The following is an 11,488-nucleotide window of genomic DNA, read 5'->3' on the forward strand; positions in this document are numbered from 1 at the left end:
GATCTCTGCAGGGTAAATCCAGACAGCTAGCTACAGACGTGTCAAATCTAAATTTACTCTTACACGACTAAAACAACCTTTGAACGTACACGTTCCACCGAAACAGGTTCCTTCTCGAGACTATTTTGCAGCGGCACCGTGGCTCCGTCCGGCGCTTGGCGCCTCCTGTGACGATTGTGATTGGTTCAAAGAAATGCCAATAAACCAGAGCACATTTTTCTCCCTTCCCAAAACACTATGGACTAGTTAGACCCTCCTCCGCAGCGCTGTGGAGGAAGGTCTGGCAATGCGAGACTACCATTGCATCAACTGCAGCAGTGAAAGAATGGAATGCTTGTTTGGCATAGCAACAGTAACTAATGGGGACGGGGTTAGTGAATACTGAGTAATGATGGAGATGTGTCAGACTTAACAAAATGGTTTATTTGTATCTGTACTCCAGTCAGCATTTTTTGCCACTTTTGTCACTAAGTGCCGCGTTTTTGTCTCTTCATCGTTTTTTTTCCCCCAACGTTTTTGTAGCATTTTGACATTTTTACCACTAGTTTTACACTCATTGTTTTTGGATTTTGAGGACAATACACCACATGCAGCCTTAATGAAATAATATCTAACTTATGAGTTAAAAAAGCAGAAAGTATGAAGAATTCTAACTAATATTTAAGATCAAAGGAACGAATGTTGTTAGATAATCACAGACGGTCAAAGAGAAGTCAGAATAATACTATGCAATTAAATAAAACACCAAAAATTCTATAAAATTTGGTTGACAGAAACCCAAACATTCTGATATAGAAACTTTGAACATGAGGTCAAAGTTGACCCGAGGACGACAGGAGGGTTAAGAATGTTTTGGGCATTTTAGGCCTTTATTGTATAGGACAGCTGAAGATGAACATGGGGCGCACGCTCTACCAGGTGAGCTATCCAGGCTCCTCGTGAATCACTCTAAGAAATAAATCCGTAAAATAACAGAAAACGTACTGACAGCTCATCACCTGGACTTTCTACCGTGATTAAAACCCAGAATTTTTCAGTTAAATAACTGTCAATGGTAAAAAAAACACACACAACTTTTTGTTATATTGTAAATTAACAGAAATATACCTGTGTTTTACGTACAAGGGAGAGTTTCTGTTCAAATGTATGTCATCCAACTGTTAATTTAAAGATTGTAGTGAGTGTAGCCACTTGTAAATATTGTGTGTGTAAAGATTCAAAGTTTGATCGATGAATCGATTAGTTGTCAACTGTTAAATTAATCGCCAACTATTTGATAGTCGATCAATCGGTTTGGGTCATTTTCTGTTCCAGCTTGTTAAATGTGTGACTGTCGTCTAGTTTCTTCACTCCTCTAGGACAGTAAACTGAACTTCTTTGAATTGTGGACAAAACAAGACATTTGACGATGTCATCACTATTTTCGGACATTTTATAGACCAAACTAAATCGATTAATCGACAAGGAAAATAATCGTTAGTTGGAGACCTAATTAATAGAATGTCAAAGCGTTCAAAGAGGTCGTACTGGATTGAAACAAAGTCGGCTTTCTGAAAGACAGGTCTCACTGTTGAGTCTGAGCTCTAGTCAAGTAACTCTGAGCTTCAAGAAACATGAAAAACTGGGGCGTGTCTATCTGTGGAAACAGTAGCTCCCCACTGGTCTGTTTTAAACAGATACAGTATCTGTGCCCCCCCCCCCCCCCCCCCTTCCTCTGGCCGGTGGCCAGGCTTATTTATTTTTGTGTTGCTGAGTGCGGGGAATCGGACCCCACCTAAAGTCTGGCCATGTCTGTTAGCGTGGGACTACTGAGCTGTCTCAGTGTCGAGGGGAAACAATATGAAGCTAACAGCAGGGAGATAATAATAATAATAATAATAATAATAATAATAATAATAATACTAAGTAATAATAATAATAATAATAATAATAATAGTAGTTTTTATTTGTTGGTGCCTCTCAAGGCACTAGGGGTGGGAATCACCTGAGGCCTCACGACACAATATCATCACGATATTTATGTCACGATACAATATTATTGCAATTTTAAACGTATTGCAATATTCTGGGATAGATTGCAATTCATTCCCTTTTTTACAACACGTTTTCCCAACTTCAAATGATGTCCCCAAAAGGAAACTTTGTCAACATCTGTTTTATATAAGAAGATTTTTGTTGTTTTTATGTATGTATGTATGTATGTATGTATGTATGTAATGTATTTAAATGTATTATGTAGTGTATGGTATGTTGTATGTATGGTATACAGTACCGGTCAAAAGTTTGGGGTCACTTCGAAATTTCCATTGCACTCCATTATGACAGAATACCGCAGAGGTCAGTTGCATTGTTTTTTTAACCAGGGCAGTATTTTTCAAATTACATTATTGCTGACATAATTGCAAAAGGGTCTCCAATGTTTTCTCAGTAGTTTTTTTTAAATGATATCAGATTGTGAACAGAATGTGCCTTTGGAACATTGGATGATGGTTGCTGATAATGGGCAATGTAGATATTGCATTAAAGATCAGCCACCCACTCAATCAGCTGGTATTCTGTCTATAATGGAGTGAAATGGAAATTTGTAAGTGACCCCATACTTTTGACCGGTAGTGTATGTATGTATGTATGTATGTATGTATGTATGTATGTATGTATGTATGTATGTATGTATGTATGTATGTATGTATGTATGTATGTATGTATCTATACCCTGTACGGCGTCTTTGAGAGCCGAGTCAGGCGCCTTTAAATAAAAATGTATTATTTAAGATACATTTCTCAGTTTGTTCATCTCAAATCAATTGTATTGCTGCAAAATGGGATTGTTGAGCAGACAAACTGACCAACACATAACATTAGATCGCTGCTTGGCATCTGTGTATCGATACAGTATTGCCTCAGAAAATATTACAATACTGTGCTGTATCGATGGTTTCTCCCACCCCTACAAGGCACCCAAGGACAGCTTACAAAACATTGATAACAACTTTAATTCAAGCACAACAATGTTATCAACAGTAAAATCAGGGAGTAAGAAAAACCCAGGTGGTGAACTGGTTAAAAACATTGAAGTCATTAACATGAAGGTGGATATGGTGAAAGGGTATGCTAATGTCAACAGATGTGTTCTGTATAAAACATCTGGTTCTGCAGAACACAACTATGTGGGTCAGAAATGAAAATCACATGAAATCACAATCAGCACCCGCTGCTGGGAAACAGCATGAGGACAAACAGACGACGTCATAGGAAGAATAGAGCTTTTTTTCCTTTCTTTTTTCAGCAGACAACGGCAGGAAAAGCCCAAGTGTGATTGATTTGATTAAGAGCGAGTGTTTTCCACTCCGATGAGCTCTAGTTCCAGGGCCCTGGTGTGTCCTGTGTGTGCTTTTTTTATGTGCTTGTTTATGCTTTTACAAGAGAAAATGCCTGCCATTAAAAAGGTCTCAATGAAACCTGGGCTGAGTTGAAAGTCGCATGCCTTCCTTTTTACTGTTAGTACGCACTGCAGCAGTCCTTAAAAAGGACGTACTGTTTCAATTCAGTTTGATTTATAGTACCCAATCATAACGAGTCATCTCAAGACACTTCACAGATAGAGTAGGTCTAGACCACACTCTATCTATCTATCTATCTATCTATCTATCTATCTATCTACACACACACACAGACAGTATAATACGTTTTATTTAAAGCGCCTTTCATGACACCCAAGGTCACTTCACAAACAAAAAAAAGGACATTAAAATTATAGTCGTCTCATAAAGGTGTTTAGGTTCGCACTAGGGCTATTTAGAGATATCTCCAGCATGTACATACTGTATCTATACTGTTGCATGCAGTATGCATACAATTGGGACGCACTGCTTTTTCATAACTTCTTCCTAACTTGAACTTTATGCTGTGCAAAGGATTGTGGATCAGAATAGCCAGAAAGGCACGCTGGCTTGCATACTGACGGCATACTAAGTCTCTTTCTGGCATGCTAAATAGTATGGGAGTATGGTGTTGGAACGCACGGCGAGTCTTCTTCACAGCTGGAACAGTAACGTTCCATCACTGACAGATGTTATGGAGGTGAGATACCGGTTTTGTTACAACTGACCTGAGGGTGGGGTTAGGAATAAATTACAGCCTGGGAGGAATAGATGGATGGAGAGCTACTGCTGCTGCTGCTGCTGCTATTGATGTGAGTAATAGTCAAAGTGTTTGTCTAACCTGCAATGTCACACATCTCTGCGTCAGTGGCATTTTTCAGAGCCTCCTCCAGCTCCGGCTCCAGCTTCACCTGCTCGTGCTCAGGGATCTCCGCTGGTTTCTTGGGCACAAAGGTCTTTCCTGGAGATGGAAAGAAAGACTAGATGAGTCAAGAGGTGAGACCAGAGAAAAAAAAGACTAAACAGGATGAGAGACAAAAAGAGATGGAATGAAAGGAGTATGAGACAGTCAGACAGTGTCTGATGTGTGTGTGGATTTATGCAAAATAAGTAAAGTTTCCAACGTTTTTTGTCTTTTCCTTTTTTTTTATCCTAATGGGTTTTTTCAGTCTGAATGTTTTAGACCGTACATTTGTCTCCGTTTTGGTAAAAGCTCTGTTGGGATCATGTTTCCCAAAACACGAGTAAGTCGGGGCTTATCACGGATTTCTGGACCAGCGCTATAAACTCCATTTTTTTCCACTGGAGCCTAGAGTGTGCCTTCTTATCTTTTTCTTTGTGCTTCTACAATTTCAGCTATAGATCCCAACAAAAAGACAGATATGCCTGTTGCATTACTGGTTTCTGTTTATGAGATGAGATGCACAAGAGCTACAGCCCAAATATTCTCAGTCACATGATTTCCTGGCGTAGGTCTGGACAAGTCAGCCTGTGGGACTACGATGGAAATGGCCCCGAAACTCAGTGAGCTGCAAACCTCCCCCCCAACCCCCCCACCCAGACCTGAGAGTAAGAGCTGGGGCTGTGCAGTGGTGCATGGTGACTATACAGCTGTGAGGTACAAGGACAAAAAGTCTCCATGGGGATTTAAGTCTCACACACACACACACACACACACACACACACACACACACACACACACACACACACACACACACACACACACACACACACACACACACACACACACACACACACACACACACACACACACACACACACACACACACACACACACACACACACACACACACACACACACACGAGAAATGATGCCTAGGCCTGTAACACTCATTACGTAAGTGTCTAATCACAGTTAGTTTTTTCTTTGTTTAACCCTTGTGTTGTCTTTCCCTCAACCTTGCAACTTTTTGTTTTTCTGGGTCAAAACTAAAAATTAAAACTTTTTGGTCATAATTTGACACTTTTTGACACGTTTCTGTCACTTTTTCTGATGTTTTTGTCGATTCTTTGGCGCTTTTTGACCTTTTTTTTCCCCTTTTCCAATACTTTTATAATAGCTTTTTCCTGACATTTGTCACTTTTTTCAACATTTAATAAAAAAAAAAAACTGATCACGTTTTTTACTCGTGAAGAGTGTTGTATGGAACCATCCACATTATTTTTTTTGACAATTTGGTTGAAAGAAACCCATATTTCTAATATAGAAACTCTTTGAAAATGGCTCAAATTTGACCCGAGGACAACAGGAGGGTTAACCACACTTAATTGTTAATATTAGTTAAGGTACTAAGAGGTCAATTATTTTTTGTTATCTTTGTTTTTTTCCTGTGTTACTGTCGTCTTGATTTTATTGTGCAAAATAAACAAATTAAAAATTCACATGCTTCACTGTATTCAGCCAATAAAAACTTGTATAGGTGAAAATTAAGAATAAAGTTTTGGTTGTTTTTGTGTAATGGCTGCTGCCCCCCCCCCCTACCTTTCTTCTCCTTGGTGAAAGGCACCAGGTCCTCCCTGTCCTCGTGCTCCAGGGCCTCCTTCTCCAGGTGCTGCTGCAGGGCTTCACGGTCGAACGTCCCGGTCGGACTCTTCTTCGTCTGGTCACGCTGTCGGAAGCCAGCGGGCAGCATGGCATTCTGGGAGAACGAGAGGTCAAATGTTACGTCGATGTGGCATTAAGACGAAAGAACAGGAGTCTAATCGTGATTTTCCTGCCAGGTATTGCGACTAAGCTTCGATTTCCGATTTATTCTGCTACATATGTTAAAAAAAGTAATAAAAATATGAAAGGAAAGCTTCACTGAAAATAAGACAGACATGTGATATAGAACATTATTACAGAATTGGAAAAACAGTACATGTAACGAAAAGAGGAATAAAGCGTGTTAAACCAAATGTACCGCCAAACATTCAACTAAATATTTTACATTTGATTAATCGCGGTCCTCACAATTAGCTAATCGCATTTTTTTAAATCGCGGTCCGAATTTGAAAACCAAATTGTTCAGAGGTGGAGACACAAGGTTTCTGCCCGACAGCAACAATATTATCTTCTTTCGTATGTACATTTTCACCTTTCTACTTTCATAACTTTCTAAATGGCTATGGTCCGAGTATTTAAGGAAACCCGTTTCCCATGGTTCTGTAGTGACGACACCAGTTAAAGCGGTTTACATAATACTTTTTTAAAAGAGGGCATACTATGCCTTCAGGTTCATGTCATATCTCGCGGGCGCAATAAAACATGGTCACGAGCAAATTATATCATTTCTGACAAAGACTGACAAACATGTAAGTGTGTGAGCGATCGTGAACATGGAAGAGTTGGGAGTTACTCAATCCAGCCGGTCGCTGCACCTGCCTCAAGCATCTTCATTTCATCATTTTAATTCGGAAAACTTTGTTATGGCAACACTTGCTTTTACTGGTTGAGGGGGACGCTTGATTTCACTTCAATTGATCTTTTGCCCTTGTTCTCCTGCTGCTCACGTCTTGTATGCAACACATTTAATCACAGCGTGGGCTGGTGGAAGGGGAGGCATTGCAATAAAGTGGAACTGAACACACCTCTCATCTCTGATGCCCTTTCATCCTGCAGCTTTGCAGCTGAGAGTTAACAAGCTGGGCCACGTAGACACAGAGCATACGGATAAACCACCCGGGGGAACAAAAACCTGCCGGACCTTGTGGACCCTCAGGCTCCAGAGCTGAATGGAGCTGCTAAAATGAACCCATTAGTGGTCAACTATCAAATTAATCATCAACTATTTGGATAACAGCTATTTTGATTAATCCGTTTGAGTCATCTTTTAACAAAAAACAGAAAAGACAACATCCTCTGATTCCAGCTTCTTAAATGTGACTTTGTAAGCTCTGAGGGAGTAGGGTAGCATTATGATCTTAAACATCCATCTAAGACGCAACCTTGATTTTATTTTATTAATAATTTATTTCATTTCTTTTTTCTCTTATTTAACTTGTATATGTATGGGTCTATGGGCATACACATATGTACAGTACGTGTGTATATACACATACACTTACTGTACATACACACCTACATATGCCGTGTGTGTGTGTGTGTGTGTATATATATAAATTATATGACATAACAAAATATTTGCTGTGTTTTATATAACTGTTGTACACTGTATAATTTGATCTGATTGGCAAACTGAAAACCAATAAACACAATGTTTACAAAAAATTAGTGTTTTCTAGTTTCTTCACTCCTCTGTGACAGTAAACGGAATATTTTTGAGTTGTGGACAAAAAAAAAGGGATATTTGCGGACGTCTTCTTGAGCTTTGGGAAACACTGATCGACATTTTTCACCATTGTATGACGTTTGATGACAATGAAAATAACAGTTAGTTCCAGTCCTAGATCTGACTACAGAGGCCCTGTGGCATTGGAGAAGAGGGATCAGAATCCAATCGCCTGGCGGGGGTTAAGACATATCAAGCGCTTCCCCCGTACCTCGGGGTCCATCTCCATCAGCTCCTCCTCCAGCCGATCCAGCTCCTCCGCGCTGAGGCCCTTGAGGATGGCATCCTCGTCGATGTCCCTGGGGTCCGACATTGCTCCTGAGGTTCTGGCTCACACACACACACACTCAGGCATACACACCGCTGCACACCCCTGGGCGCTGGAGAGGGCACTGGAAGAGAAGGGAAGGAGGAGGGGAGGGGGGGGGATAAGTAGGGGTGGGAAACAAAGCCGATGCACATATCCAGTAAAACACAACCAAAAGCAGAAAATACATGCGGTGTACTTCTTCACAAATGAAATAAATGTCAGACTGATTTGATGATGTGCAATTGTTTTAGAAAACAGTGAGTTTTTAGAAATGTCTCATGTGTATCTATATCTAAGTGTATCTGTGTAACTATTGTTTCAGATGGTAAAGAAAATCATAAATCTCAATACTATCAAATTACCCTGGAAATCCAGAGCTCTCGCAGGAGCACAGTTTGATTTTGCCCTGCGAGGTCCTCTGGCATCGAGTAATGCTGCTCATTAACTATGCCCTTGTAGCCGAGCTGCACCAATCACATCGGTGTATCTGATGTAGGCGGGGCCAGAGGCGAGCTGAACAGATGACGACAGTTTAATCTACCAGTTAGCTTCGATGGTAGCTAAGTGTATGAGGCTCTGGATACGTCACCCCGTGTGTTGTTGTGATTGGTCGGAGTGTAGTGTATCCAATGAGACAATACAATGAGATTTTCAAATGTACGCTTGGTGCCTTCCATCGAGATGGGCAACTTTTAGTACTCGATGCCAGACCCTTAATCCTTTTAGATTTGGGTCTGGATTTCCAGGCCACTATTGAATCGCAATACTTCTAGAATTAGTACTGGGGATGGAATCGGGACAAAAATCAAAAACAAAAATGCTTTTGAAACCATTTCACAAAATTGTAATTCACTCTGTCCTTATTTTACCTGGGGACCCCCCCTGGAGTACCACTGGCCTTGCCAAACTGTTTCATCATTTGCATAGAGCTTTCTGTCTGCTTTGACCAGAGAGCTTCAATAATGCGAGGATGATAATAATAGATACATTTCCAATAATAAACCTGCAATACTCAGGAGGCCAGAGTCTGTATGAATATCCTGCAGTGGCCTCCAGGACACACGCTTACGTAAGCTTCATTCTCACTCTAAAAAACACACGAGAGGTGAATAAGCACACACTGATGTCCTGCTGTGTGAAAGGCAAAGAGGTATAGCGAGGCAGAGGAGTGAAGAAAGAGAGAGAGAGAAAAGTCTTTGTAACTCTAAACCCTTAACTCACCACACATTAACTAAGAATAGCAGAATGGAGAGAGGAGAGGGGTGGAAAGTGCTAGCCCTTATTTATCATTGACGTACACTTGTTCATGCAGTAGGGGACGCGCCCAAAACATATCTGCACCAGTGACAAAGGCAAAGGCACAAACTAGGGCTGCACCATCAGTTGCAATTTTAGCAAAATTGCAATATGAAAAAGTGCAATAGTAACAATATCTGTAAAAGCTACAGTGGGTAGATTCTGTTGCCTTAGGGCTGGGCGATATGGAGAAAATCATATCACAATATTTTTTACCAAATACCTCAATATCGAGACAGCAACAATATTGTACTGTTGACTATTGGTACTTTCACAAAATATTTACACACGTAATCATCGGTAATGTGGATATAATGACCAAGTGGGCAAAGGCAAAAATTAAAACAGTTAAAACAGTCTGGTAAGTTCAAAAGAATTGCACATTTGATTTAATGCAGCCTATAAAACCAAGACAAGACAACACTTATGCCATATTATGATATTACAATATCCAAAATCTAAGACGATATCTAGTCTTATATCTTGATAAATATAATATCAACATATTGCCCAGCTCCATGTTGCCCCCATGAGGAATTCTATGTAATGACAACAACACTGTCTTACATCCATCGTCCATGTTGTTGCTAGTAGCCAAGGAGGACATGGAGGATGTGATAAACATGGACTCTTCAGAAGAGGTAATTATCTTTACTGGAGCTTCAGCGCGGGAAAGTCACCGGACGATACAATCTTCTGAAAAAGCTATACTGAGAAATACAGAGAGGTGTGAGGAATTAGCTTTGTGGCAACTCACTTGGCAATAGCTTTAATGAAATGGACGCTAATGTTGAAGGAAAGTTACACACTAAAGCTTTAAAAAGGCAAAATATGTTGTTAAACCATTCTAAATTAAGTATTGTGGTGCTGCAGAGCTTACTAATCCTATCCAACAGACGAAATATTTGTTATTATTGTCAACAATTGTCCAACCACAAAAAAAAAAATTAAGAATTACCGTTTCCAACCTGCCAACAATAACTAAGGTCCTGGGGGGTATGACAGTTGATGTTAGTTATCAGTTTTGTTTTTTTGTTATTTATGTTATTACATTATCTGGGTCACACAACAGTGATATAACCAAAACATTCATCTGGGATTCATTCAAAAGTTTAATTTGTCTGATAAATAAACACAAAGATATTGGACTGAAAGAGACAATAATATTGTTAATCCCAATTATTTTTGAGATAATTGTACAATAAAAACTTGAATTGTTGCAGCTCTATTTGATACACATCCCCCCCAAATACCACACTACAATCAATTATGTATAAACACACACAGTATATAATCATTTTTCAAAGAAAAGGAAAATACTGATACAGAAATGATCATTCCCTCCAATAACTTGAATCATATTGCAATCACAATATCAGTCAAAATAATCTCAATTCGATGTGTTGGCCATAGCGTGCAGCCCAAGCACCAACACGTTACGGCAAACCGAGCCTGTTACGGCAAAGAGCAGCGAGTTCAAACTCCACAGCAGGGCCTTCAAACTGGGACACACATCCCCGGTCCCACAACAATCACTCCGGGTCAACAGTGTGAGTAATGCAGCTATCAGGTTTCTCAGGTCCAATTTTTTTCGTTTTCAGTCCAGTTTTCATCCCAACTTGGCCAGAGAAGAACACCCATCACAGCTCAGGTCACAGAATGTGGTTTCATTCAGCCAGTCTGCATGTACTGTATAATGTCGGGAACCGATAACATCTGTGATGGCAACAAGAGTTCACGTATTTTACTATGGGCAGCTTTCTGCACAAGTATATACATCACATTTGTCTTTAGGGATCTATTAAAAAAAAGGTACAGTATATTTAGTTTAGGGCTGGGACGATTCATCTACGTAATCAATGTCATTGATTGTAAAAATATGTCAATTTGCATAAGGTGCGTTAGAATAGAGGAAGAGGGCAGCACCAGTAAGCATGGATTCATCTCAAGAAGCTGCAGCTAAAAAACATCAGCAACGGTCATCATTATTTATGTTCTGCGTTAAATCTATCTACACCGTGGCTACGTACATGGAGACAAGTAGCCTAGTGTTGCATTTCCCAAATAGACATTTAAAGAAATGGACAAAGCAACGCCATTATTCTTGGACGGAGACCACTGAAGTCTATTAGAAGAACTTTTCCAGAGATGGCTGAGCGTTACCGCACAGCTCCCAACTGAGCTTGAAGACGTAGATGTGACGTGAGCAA

At 40.0% G+C, this 11,488-nt stretch overlaps 1 protein-coding gene across 2 annotated transcripts in view; it reads right to left on the reverse strand.

Annotated features, from left to right (window-relative positions):
* Nucleotides 1-11,488, reverse strand: part of tmod4 (tropomodulin 4 (muscle)) — a 28,467-nt gene that overhangs the window by 7,869 nt on the left and 9,110 nt on the right. The window contains exons 2-4 of one of the 2 annotated variants that reach the window (XM_032517605.1): nucleotides 7,884-8,064; nucleotides 5,884-6,040; nucleotides 4,222-4,341 (exon numbers count right to left, since the gene is read on the reverse strand). In XM_032517605.1, the coding sequence (XP_032373496.1) occupies nucleotides 4,222-4,341; nucleotides 5,884-6,040; nucleotides 7,884-7,985 (379 nt within the window). In that variant the 5' untranslated portion in view covers nucleotides 7,986-8,064. The remainder of the gene's footprint in view (nucleotides 1-4,221; nucleotides 4,342-5,883; nucleotides 6,041-7,883; nucleotides 8,065-11,488) is intronic. The other variant, XM_032517606.1, reaches the window with a different exon arrangement.

Source organism: Etheostoma spectabile, chromosome 6, assembly GCF_008692095.1.
Source record: "Etheostoma spectabile isolate EspeVRDwgs_2016 chromosome 6, UIUC_Espe_1.0, whole genome shotgun sequence".
Lineage (NCBI taxonomy): Eukaryota > Metazoa > Chordata > Actinopteri > Perciformes > Percidae > Etheostoma > Etheostoma spectabile.